At 33.5% G+C, this 25,991-nt stretch overlaps 1 protein-coding gene across 1 annotated transcript in view; it reads left to right on the top strand.

Moving 5' to 3' along the window:
• Positions 1-23,290, top strand: part of SOHLH2 (spermatogenesis and oogenesis specific basic helix-loop-helix 2) — a 57,864-nt gene extending 34,574 nt beyond the window's left edge. Inside the window, exons 10-11 of the mRNA XM_007495326.3 lie at positions 18,898-19,160; positions 21,016-23,290. Of these exons, the coding sequence (XP_007495388.1) occupies positions 18,898-19,160; positions 21,016-21,036 (284 nt within the window). The 3' untranslated portion in view covers positions 21,037-23,290. The remainder of the gene's footprint in view (positions 1-18,897; positions 19,161-21,015) is intronic.
• Positions 23,291-25,991: the final 2,701 nt, after the last annotated feature.

The raw sequence follows: 25,991 nt of genomic DNA, 5'->3' as shown, positions 1-25,991 counted from the left end.
CCACTGATGCTTCAGGCCCATTTCAAGCTCCATCTTCTTCAAGAAACCTTTCAGAATGTCTCAGTCACATTGATGTATCTTTTTCCTGATTCTCTCCATTAACCTCCTTTTCCATACCATGTATACTAATTTTTATTATATTCTAAATGCAACATTTATTTGCATACCATTATATCTTATTTTCTAATCAATTCAGTTAGTCTTATCTTCTCCAAATTATGCCACCTTTTTAACATCCCTTCTGAGAGGTAGCAATAGTTTTTCATGTTTGTATGTCTTTTACCACACAAGATTTTTAGTTCTTATAGGGAAGCTTACATATTCAGTATCTTCATTAATGCTTAGCATAATACTGTATGCAAAGACTATAAGATTTTAGAGTTGAAAGAATTATAGTGGTTATTGGGCCTGACCTTTTTCATTTTACCTAGGCTCAGAGATTTAAAATAATGTTTCAAGCTATGTAGACAGTAATTAACAAAACCAAAAAATCAAACCCAAGACTTCTGATACCAGGGCATTGAATCTTTATTCTTTTTCATCTAGATGTTCAATAAATATTTGTTGAATTAAATAGTAATATACATGTAACATATGCTCTGGCAGTCATTCTCACAGCCAATACTTGCACTGGTGTATTGGATCTCCAGAATGTCACTCTATTTACTTAAAGGGTTCTAGGAGTTAGCATGAGGCATTAACATTTTCTCTCAATACTTTTGCTCATGTCTCCCCATCTAATGCCAGCCACGCTTCAATGTCAATCCCAAGTCAGTAGTTCTTCAGTGCCATTTAACCAGTTAATATCAGTTATTTTTTCCAAAGGAATATTACTGAGAAGATATAGCAAAGACCAAAGTCCAAAACCTCTTTAAATGGGAGGCCTCTCTCTTCATCACCTTGGCCCCTAGGTAGGGTGTTCTGCCCATTGAGCTGAGTTTTGGCTGGCGAACATATTAGTCCCTTTCTTTAAGACTTGTTTCTCATATTTCTACTGCTGAACCGAGCAATCAGGTTTTTCCTCAGGGCCAGCTTCTCACTAGATTTGGCTACTCCAGCTATCAGCATGCTTACCTAACAGTAATGGACACTAGTTGTTAGACAAGTGGTGGCTCTTCTGACCTTTTGAAGTTTACAAGATCATAAAATGTTCCATTTCATTTATAACATTCATTTACATGGGATCAGAAAAGAATATTATGCAGAAGAAGAATAGAGGTGGCAAAGCATGCCTATGATTATATGGCTAGGTAGGGAGAAGAGATGGTTGGCGATAGCTGTTGCCATCATTCCTACCACCTCTATCCAGCCCAAAGCTTTCAGTATTTTTTTTCCTTCTGATTAAAAAGTCTCCAGGGAAGAAAGAGTTTGTCCATCTAAGCCATTTGTATACAGATCAGTTCTACCAGGGCATCCAATCAAAAGGTTTTCTGTCACCACACAATAAGCTCCTAGGAAACAGTATATATGCACAGGTTCTGAATCTAGGAAAGGTCCTATCGATCATGCTTTTCTGAAAGTAGGCTCGTTATGCCTCTTTCATGGTTATCAGTGGGCAGATATTGTACATGTTTGAAGGGCTCTGCCTTCATTGGCTAGTGTCCCCATTATACCCTTTGCCCCACTTAAAAAAATAGCCATTCTTGGTAAATCAGCCAGGGTATGTTTTAAACACATTATCCATATCCTAAATCCAGACTAGTTTTCTGTTGTCTCATGAAGGCTTAAGCATTTTCCTTCCACTTGCTTCCCCAGTGCCATGCAAGAAACTCTCAAAATAGCCAGAGTGGTATAGTTCTTGCATAATCCCACTTGTACAGATAATAGTTAAAATAATCCATAAATAAGACTTGTGTGGATTCAATAAAGAACATTTTAGTGTTTTTCAGTAGCTTACTTCATACATAATGAGGGCTTGCCTTAGCACTAGAAATGGCCTCCCATAACCCAAAGGCAATAAAAAATAAGAAAAAGATGAAGAAAGTCTAGCTCATTTAGAAAAAAAAAATGAATCATAGAAGGAACCTAGATATGTGGAATTCCTCCTATAGTGATTAAGGACAAAAGAAACCAGACCAGTTTATCTTGCTGTTTGTGTAGCATTCTCAGTCAGAGACTAAGGTCCACAACAAATTGGCACTGATCTAGGGGGAATTGGAACAAACTTCTTTTTCTATCAAGACTTCACCTCCCCCTCCTCTGGATCCATACTCACAGACTAAATTTAGTTCTGCAAAATTCTTCTTGGTTTCTGTTACATGAGGCAACCCCAAAATTTCCAAAAAACCTTGATAAAAACAGGGAATCCAGCAAGAGGTCAAATAAATTACCTTGGGGACAGAGGAAACTTGAAATTTCCCCAGTGGATCCCTGCCACTACCCAGGAAATCCAAATGGAATTCCACCCTTTTATAACAATAGGACAAGCAAGGTTAGGTGAACCCCAAAATGTGTGGGGCTTCCAAAAGGGATTAAGAAGTTGGATTTAATTATTCAGGGTCTCTAGGCTAGAAATCAAACCTAGCCTGCAGGCCAACAGGCATTCCCTAAGAAGGCAAGCAATATAGGTCTGTTTAAAAGAAAATGCATTTGGGAGCTATGCACCAGCATTTTAGTGATATAAAATCCATCCTTATAATATCCGTAGTACTTCTCCTTGGTACTATAATGTAACAGATATTAATATATAAAACATTCAAATAAACAAAAGCTATAGCAAAGAGACTTGACTGACATTTAAGGAAGCCTATCAGAAAGCTGACTTGCAAATATATAAACTAAAATGCGAGATAAAATTAACATTTTATTGGCAACAGACTGATTGCACATTCTCTTAATAATGCGTCCTTATTGACTAGTTAATGCATTATATATAGAAAAGTACATCTGCAAAAAAAAACCCTAACGATATATCAATTCTTCAAATCATTGTTTTGACTAGATAATGCTTTGTCTGAGTTATTCAAATAGTTGACAATATGTAGTAGTGACTAATGTTCTAGAATAATCTCCCAAAGGAAATGTTAAAACAGACCAAACAAAATCCTCGTAGATCTCTGTTCTATCTCTTTACTTAAAATGAATGAAATAAAAAAAATCTAACTTATTATTAAAAGGAAGAACTGTGGAAAAATACCTGTTCCTACATAGCACATGACAAAGCTAATTTCTTATTGAGCATCTTCTGAGTACCCAGCATCCTACTATGGAGGATACAGGATTTGCCTCTATCTTAAATCAGGGAGGTTGGCTAGCTATAAGAGAACATAAATTTAGATAATTAGAGAACAATACAAGGCAGTATACTTGCAAGTTCAAAGTTATGTGGCACTAATTATAATAATGAATGTAGTCAAAACAGAGCAGTGTGGATAGAAATTGTCCTAAAAATTTTCATGGAAGTAGTAATCCTTAGATCAATAAAACAGGCTTTGAAGTATTGTTATGATTTCAAGAGAAGAAAGATAGCAAAGAGTCTACCTTGAATAAGAAAAAGAGTATATGGGTTGTTGTTTGGAAAGGGGAAAAAGTGCAATTATGACTAGATATAGCAGAGGTTGTGTGTTGGGAAGTGCTCAAGTAGTTGAAGATAAGGTTGAAAAGTTTGACCTGGGTGGAAAATTATGGATGGCCCTTTGTTCAAATGAGAGGTATTAGAAGGATCACCCACAAGGACCTCTTTCCCTTGGTCAAGGTATTATAAGACCATAGATCTAAAATTGTAAGCTTTATCAGAAGCCATGTAGTCCAACTCCTCCATGTATGAGATGAGGACTCTGAGGCCCAGACAACAAAATGACTTGCCCAGGGTCCCACAGGAAGTTCCCAACAGAGGTATGATTTAAATTTGAACCAGTTGATGTAAATGCTTTATTTTCATTTTTAATAGATATTCAACTTACTCCATTTTGCTATCAACCCTTTAGCATTAGAATTTTATTCTCTAATTTTGTTTCAATAACTAATTTATAAAAATGATGATAGTGAATTATAATTAGGAAAAATAATTAGAAGGTATTTGAGGGATTCTTTTGTCTATTATATGCTTTTAAATTATTCCAGGCAGATAAGAATCAATATAATTTCTTTTCATCATCTGTTATAATATTGGTTATTATAAAAATAGCAGTCAGTTGAGGTTCATAAAAGGAGCCATGGTCTGGTGAGCCAGTGATCCAGGTCTTAATACAGGTCTATCATTCTTTTCCTAATATATAACATGAGTATCTAGAACTAGATCACTTCTAAGGTCTTTTCAATCTCCAAAACATTTTAAATGTAAGCAAATAAACAAGTAAAACTTAATCCTTTAATATTATCTCACAGTGCTCTGGGGGCTCCTTCCCATTTGTTTGTAAAAGTGGCTATACTTCAAAGCTTATGAAACTTTTTCTTCTTCATTTTTTCCCCAAATAGCTCTTTTATGACTAAATTTTTTCTTAAATTTTATTTTTTTATCATGAAATTTACAAACATCAGGGAACAAACTTTCCAAATATAAGTCACAGGAAAGGAAGGTTATATATGAAACCATATGTTTATATTACATATACCTGTTTTTAAAGCATGTGTGAAATTAACAGAGTAGCACCAATGTGGACCAGCAATTGTCAGCTTTTCACTACTAACATTTTACTGATATTGCTGTATGGCTATGAAATATGAATTACTACTGCGTCTGAGAATTAAAGATGATCATCAACCATAATCAAATGGATGAATATGAGGACGCTACAACATATGAGAAATTGGAGAACTCTAGAAAAGCATGATATCGAGGAATTTTATAACAGAAAGAGATGGGCTAGTCATGTGGCAAGAGCTATGGATAACAGATAAACAACCAATGTTCTACTTGTACCCTAATGATGGTGGGAGAAAACAAGAGAGCCTTTTAGCACATTGGATGGCCCCTATAAAAGTAGTGATTTTTAACCCAAAGTCCTTGAACTTTAAAAAAATATATTTTAATAATTATTTCAGTATTTGTTTTCCTCTGTAAATCCATGCATTTTAGTTTATGTATTTAAAAATATTTTTCTAAGAAATGTTCTCTAGGTTTCATAAGACTTCCAAAGGCATCCATGACACAAAACAGGTTTAGAACCCCTGCTGGATGGTGAACTTCTTGGGTGCCATTAAACAAGAGCCATATAGGCACAAATAGGTTACAATCTACATCTCTGGTAAGAATTCCATAATTGATGAGAACATAGGTCTCAGAGTATCAACATTGCCCTATTTCTTCTGAACTTCCTCTGTAAAGTTCAGCGTATTATTTAATTGAGGTGCTTTAAAAATAATTTTGGAGTCGTTTTCCTCTACTTCCCCCTACATCTCTCCTTCCTTCTCATAAAAGTCTTCTCAAATAATAAATTATAATTAAACAAATGAAATCCAGATGATTTATTCTGCACCTCTAGTCAATTAGCTCTTTTAAGAGGTGGGAAGCCTCATTCATCTTGAGCTTTCTAGAGGTGATTTTTCACTGCATTATTTCATTCTTGAGGCTTTCAAAGTTATTTTCTTTTACAGTATTATATTCATTATAAAAATGTTGTTCTTCTTCTACTGCTTTCTGTATGAGTCCAAAACATATTTCTAAATTTCTCCTAATTACAAAAAGAATTGCACAGAATTTGAGAGTTGGAAGACATTTCAGCAGCCAACTAGTGGAACTTGTACAAGAAAGGAATCCCCACCAAAATTTTCCTGATAGGTGATGATCCAGCCTCTGCTTGTTTCTCCAAAGAGGGGGGACTCACTACCTACTATACTACACTTGTCCTCAGGGTACTAACTCCACTTTTGTACAGCTTGAATTATTAGGAATATTTCATGTTGAATCAAGCCTAATTAGAGGTCAGCACAATTATATATATGCTCTTGTTTCTATTTTCTGGGACCAAAAACATGTCTAATCTTTCATCCATATGACAATTCTTCAAATACTTGAAAATAGCTATTATGTTCTTTCTGATTCTTCTGTTCTTCAAAAAAGAAGTTCTATGACAGTTCTGTTGATCAAAACACATATGAAAATGGACTCAAGGCCCTTCATCAACATGGTTGTTCTCTTCAGGATACTTTCTAGCTTATTAAAAATCCTGTTAAATCTATGTTCCAAGAAATGAACAAAATCCTGCAGATAAGATTTGATAAAGACAGAACACAGTATTATCTCTCCATTCCTAAAGGCTCTCAATGTAGTCCAAATTTCATTAGATTGTTTTTTTTTTTTACTACTGTGTCATTTGCTGACTCATTTAACTTAGTCTATGAAAATTCCCTGATCTTCTTCAGGATAACTGCTGTTTAACCATGCCTTGCCAACCCTATCCTTATAAAGCTGATTTTTCTTTTTTACACCCATGAGTACAAATTCATATTTATCTGAATTCAGTTTTATCTTATGAAGTTCATTCTACTACTCTAGTGGCCAGAGACTATCTTGTCAAAACCCTTTTGGATCATGATTATGTTATTCAGTTATCAAAGTGTTATCAAAACCTCCCATATTCATGTCATATGTAAATTTGATGAGCATACCATTCATACCTTTATTCATATCATTGATAAAAGTGTTAAACTCTTCAGAGCCAAGAACAGATCCCTAAGGGGATTCCATTAGAGATTTTTTGCCATGTTGGCTTTGAATCATCATCACCTACTCTATGATATTAACCATTCAGTAAGTTCTGAAGCCATCTGATTTTATTCTCCTTTAATTAATGTCCCTGCATCCTCTCTCGAAGATTAGAATGAGATATTTAAATAAGCCTTTGCTAAAATCTAGGTAAACTATCTCCTTAGCTTTTCTCATATTTGCTAGTTCAGTTTTTTTTTACAAAAAAGGAAATGAAGTTAGTATATATGATCTATTATTTTTTAACTTAATTTTTTTCAATTACATATAGAAACAATTTTTGGTAATCATTCTGACTTTTTGTGATTGAGATCCTCTCCCTCCCTGAAATGGTAAGGAGTCTGATATAGATCATACCGGTGCTTTCATGCAATTGGTTATTTCCATATTCCTCTTGCATTGACAGAAGATATATATCACACATACAATAATAACTTCATGAAGTAAATAAAGTGAAAGATGGTGTGCTTCCATCTGCAATCATATTTCAACAGTGACTTCTTTGGTGATGGATAGCATTTTTCACAAGTCCCTTAGTGTTATTTTGAACAATTGTGTTGCTGATAATAATTCAGTCCTTCACAGTTGATCATTGTACAATATTTCTGTTACTATACTCAGCATTGTGGTTCTGCTCACTTCACTTTAAGTCAGTTCTATATAATCTGTTCTTGATGCAAACTGTGTTGACCCCTTAAAGTCATAACTTTCTTTTCTGTGTTTCCCAGTCATGTTTTAACAGTTCATTCTAGATTCTCCCAGGTATTGTAGTCAGTCTCACTGATTATATAGACATTTTTTTCTCTTCCCTTTTAAAAAAATCAGAAAAACATTTACCTTTCTCCAGTTTTCTAACACCTCTCTTTATTCTAAGATCTCTCAAATATTATTGACATTCAAGAATCACATCTCCTAGTTCTTTCAGTACCTGACAGTGTAGTTCATCTGTGCCAGATATTTCAAGAGAAGCTAGATGGTCTCTCTTTGTCTGCTTATTTTGGATATCAACTCTCTATTAGTTATGTTTGTTCTATTATCTGTGGTATGGGATTATTATTCTTAACAGGGAAAATAGAAACAAGATAATAAATCAAGCAGCTCTATGCAGTCATTTTACTTACCCTAAGTATTCATTTTTCAATACTCTTTTTCCCCTATTTCTGTGTTAGGAAAAAAACCCTTTTTTGCTGTCCTTAGTTTCGTTAGCATTCCTGATACTATTTTAATAGGAACATACCACCTCATATTCATCTTTAGTTACATAGCCTTGCGTCTTCTATGTATTTTCTAAAAATCTGTTGATAGTTTCTCTATACATTAAAATAAGTCTTTTCAAACAATTCTTTCCTCCTTGTTGGAATTGTTTCCTTTTATGACTTCAGATTTTAATTCTTAAGTATCTCCCATTCTTCCTGTGCAAATTTCCATAATAGCATCTTAGTTAATAGGATCCTACCTATCTTTCTTTTGAGTCATATGAAATTTAGTTTCCAAAAATCTGAGGTGCATTTCCAACCATCCCAAGATTCCTTTCCTTTTCTATCATGACCTCTAAGGAAAGTCACTTCTCTCTAAGGTTCCTGTTATTTACCTTTACCAAGGTAAACCAGTTCCTTCCACCTAATGAGAATCATGTCCAGATATGAAATTTCCTTATATTGGTTCCTCTGCCTTTTGAAAGATTATCACCAAGGCAAGTTGAGGAGTTATTAGCTGCTCTTCGCTTATGAGAAATGGAGTTGTGGCAAACACTTGAAATTTTGAAATTCCCTATCAGTACTATGCTATGATTCCTTGTTTCATGTAATAATAATAATAGCTGATATTTATATGACACCTACTGTATGTAAGACACTGTACTATGTACTTTATAAATATCACGATCCTCACAACAAGACTGGGAGGTGGGAGCTATTATTATCACCCCTCTATTTTATAGATGAGGCAAACTGACATTAAATAACTTGCTCATAATCACACAACTATTAAGTATCTGAGGCCAGACTTAAACTCAGATCTTTCTGACTCTATGGTTTGAATTCTATTCACTGTGCCAGCTAGCTGCCTGTTTCTCTTTCAGAGATCATATTCAACTCTTGTCCTTTAATGTTGAATGCGTGAAAGTCTTCTAATGCTGTTCCTCTGTAAAATTCTACTCATTTATGACTTAGAAAGTAAATTAGTCTTGGTTGTTATCTCTTTAATTTTGCCTTTTAGGATACCACATTCTGAGATTGTCTCTCCTTTATGGTAAATGCAGCATATTTTTGAGGATGCTATCTTTGTCCTGAATTTTAACTCTGGATGCTGACAGAACATTTTCTTTGGCCCGAAACCTCTGGATTTTGGCTACCATATTTCTGACAGCTTTAATTCAAGATTTTTATGAGATGGAGTCTAGTGGATTAAATTTTTTTTTTCATTTTGCCCTTTGGTGCTAATACTTTTGGCTAGTTTTCTTTCATGATTCTTTAAAATAAAGTATATGTTTAGGTTTTTACATTGTGGTTTTCAAGAAATCCAACAATTTTAAAATTATTTCTTTTAAACATGTTTTCTAAGCCAAATCTTTTTAATATTAAATACCTTACAGAGTCTTTTATTTTTTTTTAATCTTTTGGCTTTGTTTTAGTATTTACCACTGGATCATGAATTTGAGTTTTATTTCTGCCATTGTTCTTTTCAGAGAATATTCGACTTAGGTATAAGATTTTCTATATACTATGTTTTATTTGTTTTCTGGAGTTTCTTTTAAAATTTTTTATTTAATTCTTTTATCTCTTGCCTTATTTCTTCCAGTGCCTCACAAGGTCTCTATGATCACTTTATTTTCTCAGACTTCTTGTATTTGTAGAATTACTTTCTTCTTTTGGGTAACTTTTTAGGCTTATTTTAGCCCACTGTGTTTCTTCATTGTACCTAGAGTTGTTTTATTCATTAATATCTAGAACTATATTTATAAAGCATATCAAAGTTTCCAGAATGTTTTACTAATATTACCTCATTTTATCATCATGACATCCTGTAGGCTTTTGACTATCTTCCGTACAGGTTTAAGTAGTTTCCTATTGCTTCTTTTATGTTAATCATTGATCCTTTTTGGATGTCTTGTTAGACATTCACTGAAGTGCATGTGGAAGAAGAATTAAGCTCTTTATAATCTTTCACTTTGCCATCTTAACCAAAAGTTATAAATCTGTCTAATTGCAAATATATCCTAATTATGTAATAGGCAGCTATGTATGACTATTTCAGGATTTGATAAGAAAAGGATATTTGACATTGGTTTTTAGTTATTACTTTCTTCAATTACTTATTCTCTGCATTATTTCCCCTACATTTGTCCTTTTTCATGACAAAAGGACCATAGTTTTCTCTGAACTAAAATAATCTACATTATTGAGAGTTTTTTTAATGGTAGAATAACTGAAAAAAGTCATGGTTTATCTACTTGATGATGTCTCACTGTGACAATGTATTTTTTTTTTGCTGAAATGATTGAATAAGATAAGTGTATGTAACCCACTGACTTAAATTCAATGTTATTATTTTTCATACCTCTGATACCTAATTCTTCATCTATATTTACTTTTACTGTACATAAATTTTGAAGTTTTTTCACCTTCTAATTTTATGTTCTGTATGTATTACCGTTGAGTCATATAAGGACTGTTGCTTGAAAGCCTCAGGTATTCAAATTGATCAAATTCAAGGAGGTGTTTCAGAATTAACTTTGTGCAAATACATGTCAAACATTTAAAAAATCATTTGCTTGTGCAAATTGTCAATATTTGTGTTGTAAATGAGAAATAAATGGAAAGCATTTCACTTCTTTCCTAATGAGTGATGTCCATAAGACATCAGACAGATTTATTTGAAACACAATAATAGAATTACATAAGGTTAAATGAACAATTGACTCTTTGAGTGTTTACTTACTACTTACCATAGAGTTGATAGATCACTAATGACCTAGCATGAACTCATTAATAAAAAGCTATTTTTTACTTCCTTCTCTTCTTTCTCTTTTTTCTTTTCTCTCCCTCTTTAAATCCCTCCCTCCTTTTCTCTCTACCTTCCTTCCTTTCATCCATCCCTGGGTTCTTTGCTAAGGAATGGCTACAAATAAATATAGTCTGTCTGGATTTCAACAAGTCGTTTCCAAATGTACCTCATAATATCTGTCAAGACAAGAGGGAAAGATGTGGATAAGATAATAATGCAGTTGGAAGCCTTTGAACTACTTATATATAATCTTGGGTTTCTTTAATAGAAGTATGTTTCCACTAAAGAAGATTATTTTCCCACTATATTCAGCTCTGGTCAAAACAAACTTAGGTTGCCATACTCAGTTTTGGATACCACATTTTAAGAAATATTTTACAATATAGAATAATTTAAAAAGAACAATCAAAATGGAGAAGATATTCAAAACCATGTCAAACTATGACATGGTGGGACATTAAGCTGGAGTACATTTAGAAAAGAACAACTAGGATGGGAAAGAATCTCAAAACTATGTCAAACAATGACAGTTAAAGGAGCTAATGATGTTCAACCTAGAAATGAGGAAATAGGGAGAAAATGATAGCTGTCTTTGAATTTTGGAAGAGCTGTCATGGAAGAGAGATTTAACTGATTATTTTTAGTTCTAGAATTCAGACCAGGGATCAATGAATAAGAAAATACATTGAGACAATTTCGAGCTCAACATATTTTCTTAAAAGTACAAAAGACCTACCTCAAGAATCAGTGAGGTCTCTAATACAAAGCTTCAAAGGGAAGCTAAATGTCCATTTGTTGTGTAGTTACTGAGATTTGTACTTCAAGTTGTGGTTTGGAGGGAATTATTTTTGCCCTTCTACAACTCAGAGATTCTGTTTTTAAAAATCAGAATTTGTTCAATACTCTTGCAAAAATGACTTTTCAGCTCACGTCTATGTAAAGTTCTTTAAAATTTTTTTCTTGTTGAGTTTATATGAGGTTCTCTCCCAAAGATGATAAAAGTGGTAGAAAGCATATCCAAAAATTTTGGGCAAGTAATTATGTACTATGTAAGGCAATGACAATTTCTACCTGTATTAGAACTTTGATAGGAATAGTATTGCCAAGTAAAAAATCTCTGGGCAAGGTAATAGCATGTAACCAGAAAAGCCAGGAAGGCTTACTATAAATAAATGACATGTCACTTAAGAGTCCTTGGTGACTAAACCTTAAAAAGGCAAATAGATATGGCTGATGGACATTTTGTCATGAGAGTGATTAACAAGCACAATAGCAATATCAAACTTGTTTCAGATATGTGTAAACAAATCTATAATTTATGAGTAATGAAAAAATTAAATTAGAGATCCTAATGTAAGAAGAAAGACTTGACCTCATATGGGACTCATAACTGAATATATGACTAGGGAAAGATGTACCTTGTTCAAAATGAATGGAATTATTTGTTAAATGTGTTATCTTGCCGATACCTTTTGTGTATCGGTTGGACTAGATACCATTAGATTCCTTCCTATCAAGTTCTTTGACTATGATTCTGAGAATAGATTTTTAAAAGGTGAGGGACACAGGTGAATGACATATAAGAAGATATGTGATAATATTCGTGTGAGAAAGGAGCATAATATAGTGAATTGAATTTGACTGAAGATCAATTAAGGGTGAAAAGCTTGGAATCAATTGTATTATTGCAGGAATATAGTATACACCAGCTGGACAAAAGGATTAAATAGATCATAAATTCAGGAAACAAAAAAAATGGTATACAGGTATGATGACTTAGTGATTGAGATTTCATTTGTTTTAACTCTCTATCAAAGTCAGAGACACTGATGAATTCTTCTTTGCCTTAATGATCATTTATTTAAAGGGAGAGAACATGGCATAATAGAGAACTGACTGTTCTTGTAGTCAGGAAACCGTGGGTTCAAGTCCTGCCATTGAAAAGTACAACCTGCATGATGGACAAGTCATTTACTTTTCAAGGTTCTTGGCAGTTCTGTAATACTATTTCAAATGAATTGCTAAATGGTATTTGTAGAAAAAAAATTCTCATCAGTCCATAAACAATTATCAAGCACTTATTTTGTGTTAAGCACTATGCTATGCACTGGAAATAAAATAAAGTAGTCTCCTCAAGGAGTTTATATAGTACAGGAGGACACAATGTATAATTATATACATATATACACATATATAGATACTTAATTGGGGGGGGTTGAAAGATACTGTGTAAGCAGGAGAATAGGAAAGCCTTCATGTAAAAGGAGATGGGTTGTTAATGATTTTAAAGGGTGGATGTGAGAATGGTCTGCATTTCATGTATGGAAAAGACAGATATTTTAAAGGTATGGAGAATAAAAGTCAAATGATGTGGACAAGGATCAATCAGGGCAGTTTGACAGGACCAAAGATTGCACAAAAGAATGAAATGCAATAAAGCTGGAAATATAAGTTGGGGTTAAGTTGTGATGAGTTTTTAAAAAATCCTTACCTTCCATTTTAGGCTCAATCTGTGCATTTGTTCCAAGGTAGAAGAACAGTAAGGGCTAGTCAATGGGGATTAAGTGACTTGCTCAGGGTCACAAAGCTAGAAAATGCCAGAAAAAGAGGCCAGATTTGAATCCAAGACCTCCTGTCTCTGGCTCTCAATCCACTGGGCCAACTAGCTGCCCCTTGTGAAGGGTTTTAAATGTCAAACAGAGGAATTTGGTTTTAAACCCAAATCCAATATCCCCTAGAGTTTATTGAATAGAGGAGTTAACATGGTCAGAATGGTGCTTTAGGAAAGTCACTTTGGCAGTTATGTGGAAGACCGATTGAAATGGGACAAACCTGAAATAGGAAGAGAAGTACCATACAAAAGGCAAAGATGGCCTATGCTAGGTTGGGAGCCATGTGAATTAAAATACAAGGTCATCTATAAAAGATGTTGTGAATCTGTAAATGACAAGATTTGGCAATGATTGAATATATAGGGTGAGTGAAGGTAGAGAGTTTGAGAAAACACCAGGAGTAACCTGTACTGATGAAATTATAGGTCTAGAACAAAGAAAAATTTTATAAAGTAGTGGAGGTAATGAGTAATTACAGCTGCCATTCAAGACCTAATTCTAACCAACAAGAAGAAACTGATAGCTAAAGGAGAAGTTGTGAGAAACCAGGAGGCAAGAAACCATTTTATCTTAGAATTTATGATAGAAAATTAGAGAAACATAGGCATAGTCTGAAATGAACCCTAGATTAGGGGAGACTCACTTTCAGTGTTCAAATACAGTATAGATAATCAATGCAAAATTTAATATCAGAAATTGGACCTACTGGGATGAGAAACTCCCAAGAATGAAATTCCAGCTATAATGCTTCAGTGTGGAAGGAAAAAAAAAAGCTACTATATAAGTAGAATGATGTAAATGCATTAGGAAATCATTATTTTTTAAAAGGCACAAATGTAAGAAAGATAGGAAACAAAACAAGAGAATTGGCATAACATCTGATAAGAATAGTTTCAGGACACAAATATATTAAGATTCAGATCCATTCCCAGTAAACAAGTGGCCAGAAGATACAAACTTTTCCATAGAAGAAATCCTATAAACCTCCTGAAAATTTGTTTTAAATGACTAATAACCAGAGAAAATGGAAATCAGTACTATCCTGAGTTATTGCTGAATACGATAGTTAATGAAAATACTAAAATATGGGAAAACTCACTTTTGGAAGGGCTGGGGGTAGTTAGTATGCTGATTTAACTATAGGTGGAACTATGAGTTGGCTGAAACATTCTGGAAGGCACTTTGGAAGTATGTAAGAAACATTACTAAATATTTCATAAATTTAGACCCAGAGATCCCCTGATTAAGATTACATCATTAACAAGAAATATACTCATGTATATTCATATCAATGTTATCTCTTTTTTTTAAAGAAGCAAAATCTGTACCCTACTATTGTGGAATGGATGAACAAATTATGTTATGTGGATATAATATAATAAATACTTCAGAGTAAAAAATGACAAATACAATGAATTTTTAAAGAGAACTGGAAAGATTTCAAGTATTAATGAAGAGAATCAAACCAAAAGTATGATACACATGATGACTTCAACCATACAAATAAAGTCAATATGAAGAATTGTCATGGTCAAATTCAGCACATTACTAGTACCTTTACTGCCCAAGTTAAAGCACAATTTTTCTATTAATGATAATTGGGGAAGGAATAGAGGCATACACTTTTAAAAATTATTTGAGTATTGGAAGTATTCACTGTCAAAACAAAATGAAACATTTTTCTTAAATACAAATAAAAATACCAGGAGTTCAAACTCAGACTCTTTAAAAACTGGTAATGAATGCCAAAGGCAATAACACCAAAAATGTTTTAGCTAACTCAGAGCAACAAAGAGTATCAAAGAATGAATAGAACTGTTTTTTTTTAATAGATGTGACTTTAATTGATAAGTGAGAGGAGAATATTATTTGTTTCTATTTTCTCTGCCAAAGAGAATGATCCTTGGATATGAAGGATGTCATCAAAAAAATGACTAACATTAAATTGAATTCCAAATAAATAAGAACTCTTTCCGAGTTCAAGCCCCCAGCTCCATGCAAATTAAGTGGGGGTCTTTCATTGAATGTAATTGCTGAAGTTCTGCTAGTAGTCTTCCAAAAATCATGAAGAACTAAAAAGATGTTATAAGACTGGGGAAGGGCAAATATTGTCTCCATTTTCAAAAGTGGGAATTCCTCAAAAGAGGAAGTCATTTACACTCTTCAAGTTATAGACCAATAAACTTAACTTTGATTCCTAGAGAAATTCAAGACCCTAGCATAAAGGGAATGATTTGTGATTATTTAGAAAGATGCATGGGTTACAATAAGTAAGAACTAGTATGTCTTTATCAAAAACATGCCAAGTCAGACTAATTGAAATTCTCTTTAGATTAAGAATTCCATATACTTATCGTACACATATTTCAGCAAAACCTTTCACAAAATTTCTCCTATCATGAGTGTGGTTTTTAAATTGGTAGTCAGAGACTTGAGACAATCAAGGTATCAGTGTCAGCTTGACAATGGAAGGAGAACTCTTATAGAATGTTCCCAAAAATCTGACCTTGGCTCAGTGTTAAAGATTTTTGTCAGTGTTTCAAATGATATGATAATGCCAAAAAAGACTTTGACATACTAAAACAGTGAGTCAAAACTAATCAAATGAAATTTAATGGGCACAAGCATGAAAGTCCTACATTTGTGTTCAAAGAATCAGCTGCCTAGGTGGACTATGCATACTAGACAGCCATCAATGTGAAAAAAAAAAGATCTGGAAGATTTGACACAAATGCAGTATGAATCAATAGTATTAATTGGAAGCCCCACAAAAAAATCAGTGCAACTATCATTGCCCTCATTTTACAGATTTTAAAATAGGATTCTGAGAGATCAGGTGGAGTTCCTTAACACAGTATATATTTTGGTTACGATCAGAGTTTGATAGAGCCTCAGAGGCTGCCTACTCAAACCAATGCCCCAAACGTGAAGCCCATCCATAGGATCTTTAAAAGAATGGTGGTGAAAAAAGCATTGGATTTGAAGTCAAAAAACCTGAGTTCTAAATTTGACTTTAGTACTACTAACCACTGTGTAATGGCTTATTGCTTGACCTCATTTTCTTTATCTGAGAAAACGACATCAGACAAGATGATTTCTAAGAACTTGATCCTATAACATTAGATAAAACGCTAAGCAAGTCACTTTTCCTCTGGAAGCTTAGGTTTATCATTTATAAAATAAAGAGTTGAACTTAAATAAGCTCTTTGGTTCCTTCAAACTTAAATGTTATAGGAAACTGCTGTCTGTTAGAGTTCTTAATGATTGATTAATTAGAAATCCAATATCCTTTTCTATGTTCTCATCTTTTTCAACCACTCTACAGCATCAGATGCTGTTGACTACCTCTCATCCTGTATACACTCTCTTCTCTGAATTTTCATAAAAACTGTTCTCTCTTTTTTTCATCTCCTGTCTTACTCTTCCTTTACAGTCTCCTTTTCTGGTTCATCATTCTTATATCTCCTAATAATTATGGGTGTACCCCAAGGCCCTGTATCCTCTTCTCTAAGTCTAATCAGTGATTTCATCAGCTTATATGGGTTTAATAATGATATCTGTGTAAATAATACTCACATATCTAGCTTTAATATTTCTCCTGAGTTGCAACTGGGCATTTCTACCTGCCTGTTAGATATTACTAATATACATCTCAAACTCAACTTGTCCACAGCAGAACTCAACATCTTCTGAACATTCCAATTTCTGCTGAGAATGTTACCATTCTTACAATCACTAAATACTGTAACCATGGAATTATCCTCAATCCTTTACCTTCCCTCACACCCCAAGTCCACTTAATTGTTACAGTTTGGCATTTTCTGCCAATACAACATTTCTCACTTCTATTTCTCTATACCCATCTGGCCACCATCCTAGTTCAAAATGAAACAATCCCTAGTCACTAAGATTGAATACAAATTCTTTGGTGCTTGAAGGCCTTCACTACCTCTCCAAAACCTATATTTCTAGCCATGGTAATAAGAAATAGAGTGTCATGAGGTACAGCAAGAGGTCTGGAAGGCTGGCCTATGGAACACTGAAAGGGAAGTGTAAGAAATATAGAATTGTAAGAATATAGTGTTAAGAAGTATGGTATAAGAAGGCTACCATAAACTATTTTCAGTATCTGGAATTCACTCTTTCCTTACTCCACTACTTAGAATCCCTTGCTTTTTCAAAACTCAACTCAAGCACTACATTCTTCATAGAGTTTTCCCTTGTAATACCTTATAATTTCTTTCACCTATGTTTTTACATGTTGTCTTTCCCATTAGAAAGTAAGCTTCTTGCAGGACTTTGAGGGACCATTTGATTCTTTTTTCTTCAGAACCTGGCACATAGCAAAATCTTTATAAATGCTTGCTTGCTTGCTTTATTATAAATAAATGGTCTTCTAGTCTTTTTGAATCCCTAAAATCAGAGAAAATTCACTATCCCATTGATGCAGCCCATTCCATTTTGGTAGAACTCTGTAATTGGAAGCTTTTCCTGCTGCCTCACAATTTTCGCCCCTTAGTCATTGTTGAATCAAGCTGAACTGCTCCAGTCTCCAGTTCTTTTTGCATCCTGACTCTCTTATATAGTGTTAGCTGCCTCTATTTTCAGCAGATTATAGATTTAGGGACAATGGAGGTTATCTAGTTCAACTCCCTTTTTTATAGATATAGAAGCTGAATACTACTGACATTAAATGACTTGTCCAAGTTCAGACTTATAAGTGTTAGATGTAGGATTTGAATCCAGGTATTCTGACTCTAGAGTTAATGCTCTTTCTACTAGAATATACTGCCTCCCCTTCTCTACCATCTATTTCTATGTCAAAGTCATTGATTAAAGAGGTTAAACACAACAGAGCTTTGGGTTATTCCATTAGAATCCCCCTTTCATGTTGACATCCATGCCTTTAAGTCTTTCTTAAACATCTCCACATTTTTCTCCATTGTTAAAATAAGTTGCCATTGCATTGCCATAATTTCATTTTTGAGAGTCCTTTCCATCACTCTTGAGGTCGGTTTTACCCCTACCTATTTTGACACTGGACTTTTAAAAATCTATTTCTCTAAAGTCAAGTATACAACTTCTGAATATGTTCAAAATTTCCCTCCTTATCTGTCAATAAGTTGAATATTATATAGTCACAGTATCCCAAGGTTCTTATCATTCACCCTTCATTCTGCAGCATCATTTAATTAATCAGAATCATATCTTCAATAGCAATAATAGAATTACTTCCTCCAATTTCTGAAATATGAATTTATTAGCAATACAAGTTCAAGAATGTGTAAGAGGTGCAGAAAATTGAAATCTCCTATCACAACTATATCCTACCTCTGTGGCAGTTTTGTGAACTGGGTCAGAACCCTATAATCAACTTCTGGCCTGAATATTCATAATATAATTCTACTATAGCATTACTTTTCCCTCTTTTACTCTTCATTCAAATTCAAGGTAAGGTTAAACAAGACTTCCATAGAGGCAGATCTCTATTTCCTGGCTACTTTGATTCACTATTACTATATGGAACAAGTGTGTGGTATAATATAAATAAAATGAACTATAATTCTTTTAAATATAAAAGGTGAGAATTTTAATTGTTTACATTAACAAATTATTTTTTCTTTTCTATTAAAGGTCATTCTAGCTCCACTTCCCAAAATGCTGCTGGTGATATGTATAAGATTATTCCCACTGAAATGCTTTCTCTTAATTCTTTACATACTGATCATTCTGTCAGATACTATGCCAAAGTTGCTCCTTCTTATGAAGCAGCTACACTAACAAATCAGAGCTTTTCAATTAATTTTTCATCTGTTTTGCCAAAAGTCTCAAGATTTCCTTCTCACTACTACAGCTCTGCTTTGGGTCAGGCCTGTCCACAACATCACAAATGCCTGGTAAGTCTTTTGGTCATGGATTCATTATTAATTAAAGGAGTAATCCAGATTCAATTCTTTCTAAATTGCCAGTAGATATCTCATAATAAAAGGTTATGTCTACAGCACTACATATCTCATAACATGATTTCCTTGATAGAACTATATTACATAGGGCCAGATTTAAATTTGTTAAGAGATGGAAATCTCCAAAAATATATTAAGAAACTGAGATTCAAAGAAGTTGAAACTGGCTTTTGACCACATGGCTAAGTGTCAGAGCCAGACGCAAAACCAAAAAGTTTTATTATAAGTTCAGTGCTCTTTCCACTGCATCATGATTTTGCTTTCATTTTCAATGATCTCAGAAATTGCATTGTGAAACAAATGCCTGAACTGTCTTAAGCTAAATGAACCAATTAATCACTTAGCCTCAGTTATGTAAAATGAAGTACTGGGCTAGATAGCCTCCAATGACTGTTCTAGCCTAATGTCTGTGAAGTGATATAAAATCAAGGGACATGGTCTTTGAATCAATATAAATAGACAACATGGAATAATTAACTTCATGATGGAGTTTTGAAATTTAAGAGTAGTAAATCTAAATATGGCAGTAACATTGGCTTGAACTTGCCATTTGGTCTTTGGTGATTAGATGGGAAGAGGTCCAATCTTGAATAAGATTTTCCTTCAGTGACTTATATATTCTCTCCAAGGACCTTTGCTTCATCACTTCACCTGTACAACAGTGCTATTTTTTATGCTGTATTCATTTTGGCTACCAGTAGCACTTCCACCACATAATTTTGGGTTTCTATTCCTCAATCTGGACCAATCAAATTCTGGGGTGAAAAAGGGAAAAGATTTATTCTAATATCATCCAGCTGGAAAACTGAGGCTCAGAGAGGTTAATTAACTAGCTTACATTTGTACAATTAAAACTGGCAAGATTAGGACACAAACTTAGGTCTTCTGACTCTTTATTCCAATGTCCTTTCCACCATACCATGTTAGGGTTGGGAAAGGTGAAACAATCATCAAATGGTTATCTAGTCATCTGAATAAAAGGAGAATGTTTCCCAGTATATTTCCCTTGTATTTGAGGTAAACATAAACCCAGCTATCTTACATAAAAGAAATCTCATCACTCTAATTTAATTAAGATGTTGCTTAATTTAAACATGTAAAATGGAGAAAATGCTGTCTTTTCCACTAGAGAAAAGGAGAAAAATTCTAAGGGAAACAATTGTAAAATCATACTTATTGAATAAATAATGTTGCTAAATAGTGTTAAGATGCTAAAACCTGCTAATAAGTAAACTATGATTAGTGAGTATCAGTATGTAAACCAGTGTATTATAGTAAAAATTTTACTGGACAGGAGTTAGAGGATCTGGCTCCAATAATAATTCTGGATGTTTACCAAATATGTGACCTTAGGAAAATTCTTTTGCCTTTCTTAACTTCAGTTTCTCCATTTGCAAAATAGGAAGAAATAGGCATTTTTTAAGTCATCTTGTGAAATTTAATTGAAAAAATAAAGTTAGGTAAATGTTGTGGAAAATGTAGCTAAATATAGTTGTATATTTTGTATACCTAACTTTTTACAATGTGAGTCATTTATTATTTTTTCCTTTCATTGTTACACTATAAATTCTTTTTCCTTATTGGTAGTCATTTTCCTGTGAATGCATAAAATAATTATTTCTTCTGAATTTTACTTTAGTGTTTATCTTCAATGTCACTAAATAATGCATTTTAAAAATGTTATACACTTTGCTTTCTTTAAATTTGAGGGATTTTGTTTTGTGTATATATGTATGTTTTAGAGGCAACTCGAATAACAAAAATTAAATTTTGTTTTTCCTCTCTCCAGCATCAATCTTTGGCATGTTAAGGGAGCCTTCTTGAACTCCTTATTTTTTGGTAAGCTTGTAGTCGTGAAACAACAGCCACATTTCAACAATTTATGAGGAGCAACCCAAATAGTAATCCTGAAGTCAACACCCAAGTACTGAATTCTAAGGCATTTGGATTGTATTGCTCCAGGAAAGTCCCTAGTGCGTCACATATCAGAAGACAGGCACAGAGGTGTGCCTCTTACATCTTTTCCATACTCATCTTCAGATATCTTTGCTTTTCACTATGATATAACTCATCCAGACAACTCTAAGACAGATGAAAAAAAATGGTGGCTTGTGCCAGCTAAGCCGTATTTCTTTAAAGAGAAAAGATTTAATTGATAAGAGGGAGAAATCACAAAAATACAAAAGCCAAGTTGAGAATATTGATAAGGTGCCAGGAGTGGTAGCATAAAAAGCTAGAGAGCATTGGCAGACCTAGGATTATTGAACATAAATATTGTAACTGGTTAAATTGCACTGTGTATCAATATTCCTTTTCCATGGGTAATATAAGATGCCTTATATTTGATCCTCCAAAATTCCTTCCACTTCTAACATTGTAATACAATCAGTGTAGTGGCTAGAGCTCAATTAGCATAAGTGATATGAAATATCTATGACTGTCTGGGGAGTGACATACCTTCACACCTTGTTGAAAATCAGTACAACTCATGCTATCTGAATTCCAGTAGCACTAGTTTTTCTAGGTTGAGCAATTCAGAAATTCTTCTTTGTCCAAAATAAGACATTAACTGAGAAATGTATTTCTTTCACCTTTGACTATTATATATGTAATTTCAAATGTGTTCAGTTTTGTACTTAATCATACCTTTTGTGAAATGATAGTGAGGTAGTAATTGCCTTTCTCATTCTTATGCCAAAGCCTAGTGCTGTTTTGATTTTCTTTGTTTTTGTCTCTTCACTCTAAACTCAAATGTTGAAATGAAGAGGTAGAAAAGAGTTTGTTTTTAATTTCACTGAAGTATTTCTATTCCTGATATACAGTATACTTGTTATTACTAAAGAAAAATTCAGTGTGAACTCCATAGTAAAATAATCTAGAACCTTTAGTGAATAAGGATTCCTTCATTATGAAGCACTATGAAGTAAATAAAATTTATTTTACTTTTGTGAAAAATTTAAAAAAAGATTTTAAAAATAACCTAATTTTAATACTTATGTTATACAGTTTTTCTTGGAAAAAAAACTCAAATGATGGAATCAACAAACATCTGACAAATGATGTATGCTTACTGAGAAAACAGTAAACAATGTAAAGTTTATTGATGAGTACAAGAATAGTTTTGCAATATATATCCAAAGTTGAAAGCAATCAACTTTCAGAATGAAGTGTTGTTGGAATTTCAGGGAAACTTTGTTGGGACATCCTATTTCTAGTTTCTGATTCCTGTCCTATAACATAGGATTGATTGTGACACTTCTTGCTGTCAAAAATTTTGTTTGGGAGTTTAGTTCTCTTCAGTGTACCAAAGTGAACAGCCTAAGGTTCATAATTCCATTAACAGGAAAAATAAGGTCAAAATATGACTTCTGTGAAATCCCAATAGGCTTCCTGTGCTCTCAACCCCATGTTTTCTCTACAGCTGCTCTTAATGGAGAAAATTTCCAACCATTCATTATCTCAGCTCTAATTCAACAAGCCAGAGTCATTACTGTGAGTTTTAACAGTGTGTACACATCATTTTGTCCTATTGGGATTTCAGGATAATGAATTCTATTGCTCTGAATTAAAAATATCATCCCAGCAAATAGGCCTGTAGACCTCTACCCATGAAGAGAAATGTTTTTCTATAAAAAATAAAAACATTATTAAATGATAATTTCCTTTAAACAATAAAAAATACATGATAATATTGCCTAAAAAGAAAGCAAAGCTATAGTCTTTAAGATTTAATTTTTTTTCCTGCATGTGATCATTGCTTCTTCTCACTGCCAAATCACTAGATTTGGACAAAAGCATCTGGCAAAAAAAGGAAGCAACACACACTCGGTCTGCTTTCAACTTTCTGAACTTATCAGATCTCTGGCTGACATAATGGCTATATATGTCTATTCAATAGAACTAGGTTATATCATTTTTATTCTTTACAACTCATAAAACTCCTTTTGACTAGAATACTCAGGATTTCTCTTCCAGGCATCAATTTTCAGATGTGCCATATGCATGATGTTAGTTGTAATATCATTTGCTACATTATAATACTGGAATAAAAGTTTAATAATATGCTATTTGTTCTTTTAATTATTATTAAAAAACAAGGACAACAAGCCACAAACAAGGACTGAGAAAAGTATTCTCTACACTAAACTATATTAACCAGAATGTTTTTGTTGTTAGACTTTTTTTAAAGCAATGTTATAAGGATGCTGTGAGGAAATTCTCAATGTGCTTGAATTTAGGAATCTTATAAAGTAATCTAGTTTCTATAGTTGACATCTGACTTTTTAGCAGGTTTTCAGCAGTCTTAGGTGGGGTAAAGGGGAAGGTGGTGTGGTAGAGAAATAGGAGGTTGATAGATGGTCATAGGAGCAGCCTAAATATGGTTACCCAGTATTTATCAGGATTAACTCTACATTAAATAAACATTTATTAATTAGATACTATAGGGAATATAAATGAGTAAAACAACAATCCCTCTTCTCAAGAAACTTGCAGTCCATTAAGAGAGATAAAACAAGTAGATTCAAGTGTAGCTTCCAGAAAACATTTAGTGCTGAGAGTATTTGGTTTAGCATCAGAATGTCTGGGTTTGAATCAAAATTATGCCACTTTCAACTTATGTAACCCTAAGTAAGTGAACTTCCCTTGTCCTCAATTTCTTTACCTATCTACTGATCAAGTTGGACTAGAATGATCAGCAAGCTTTATTCCAGTTATTTATCATTTGTTAAATAAAATCATAAGGAGAGATGGTGAACCTGCTGTTCTTCTACCTTTGTCAGATGATATACGGTAATATCACATTTGGTTCCAGGAATTACATCTTAGAAGGAACATTGGTAAATAGAACCTATCCAGAGGAGGGCAAAGAAGATGCATGCTATCTTGAAATACTTAAAAGGCTGTCATGAGGAAGAATGATTAGAATTAGTTCGCTTGGCCATAGAGGAAAATCCTATAATCTATGGGTAAGAATTTGGGAAATTTCAGCTATTAAATGGAAAATTTTTTCTTATAGAACTGTCTAAAAGCAAAAAGGACTGCTTTAAGAAGTGCAAAAGTACTAAAACCCACCATTAGAGGTTTTAAAGCAGAATTCATTCTAGGTGTAGACCAAATTGCCTGCTGATCCTGAGATTCTTTGCTTTGGAGATTATTACTTTGAGTAAAGTGATTGGGTAGAGACTATGCAAGATTGCTAGAGTTAAATATTAAGGAGTAAGTAGAAGACAAGGTAGCCTTGGAATCAAGAAGACATGACTTAAAATGTCACATCTTAATAGTAATGATCACATGATCCTCAGAAAATTACTTAACCTCTAGCACTATAGGCTTATCATCCCTATACCAATGAAATTAGTTCTAATTGAAAAAAATGGTATATGGTAAAGTTAAGTCAGTAAAAAGAAAGAATAGGAATGCCATAGTGTAGCACAATCAGAAGGTTTTTGTAGGATTTATTGACAGAAGGGATGAATTTTTATTGAAAGGAAAAATAACATTTCATTGTAAGTTAGACCTTCCCCCATTTATGAGTGCCTAAATAATTATTTCTCAAGAAAAATGACCTATCTAGTCTGCCTGCTTAGAATATTAAGTTTTATAAAGTTCATAAGAACCTTTAGTGACTTAATTAACTCAGTTACAGATATTATATGCTGTAGTTGTTCATTTAACTATCTTACAGGATTGAAAATAATATAAATATAGCTTAACAATAGCAGAGTGTGCCTCTAATGTTTAAAATTGTTTAAATATGAATTCTAAGCAGTATAGCTTCTAGAACTTCCCCTTTTGTGCATAAACCCCCAGAAAAGTTACCCTTCATTTGAGTTACAGTATGTATCATTATCTCCTTAGAACTATAGTCCCATTTCGTTATATTATTTTTCAAGGAACAAAGGTCACAATTCAAAACAATACACTTAATCCAAGAGGAAAATATCTCTCCTACAGGTTGTCATGCCACAAGGTAGGGGAATACATGTACCTGGAGAACATGTGGCCAAAGAATAGTCATGAATGGTAGGTGTGTGCCAAGAAAATAATATAAAAGGGCACATAACAGAAACCTGCTTGTCTCCTATCACATGTCACCAGGACACCTATTTAGCCAATGCAACTTATGTCTTTGATGCTGTTGTTTTAGTCATGATCAGCTCTTTGTGATCCCATTTAGGGTTTTTTTTTTCATAAAGATACAGAAATGGTTTGCCATTTCCTTCTCAAGCACCTACAGGGCTGTTGATATTCTATGTTGACTTTTTTATTTCTATAAATATCATACATCTGTTCTTCATTAACTATCTAATCTCTATTCATCATTTTGGTATCTGTAGGCTCCATCACTTACAGACCTTCTCTCTGATAACTTCTTTTAGGTTTTAGATCTTTGAAACTGTCATCAGGCTTTCTCTTCCCAACCAAGATATGGTGACTGAGAAGTCTCTCCTTGACAAGGGAAAGCTAAATTATTTTCATCCATATCTGAAGCCCTCATGCCCAATTAAGGGAAACCAGTCAGTGTCTCCAGGCCAAGAATGTCTCTTCTTTTGACTACCTGTGTTGGGTCCAAGACAACTATCTGACATGGTTAAAAAACCACTGGTAACTCCTATTTTCCACCAAAACCCTTTTTTGAAGACTTTGACAACAAATCCCTCTGAATACAGGCTGGGACTATGATGGGCATGCAGTTCATTCCTAGGGTCCTCTTTAATTGGTATATTAAAAAAAAAACTAATGAACAATGCAACATCATTCTTC

The sequence above is a fragment of the Monodelphis domestica genome, chromosome 4 (assembly GCF_027887165.1).
Source record: "Monodelphis domestica isolate mMonDom1 chromosome 4, mMonDom1.pri, whole genome shotgun sequence".
Classification (NCBI taxonomy): Eukaryota; Metazoa; Chordata; class Mammalia; order Didelphimorphia; family Didelphidae; genus Monodelphis; species Monodelphis domestica.
Note: the sequence above shows the minus strand (reverse complement) of the source record. Positions and strands in the feature narration are given on the sequence as shown.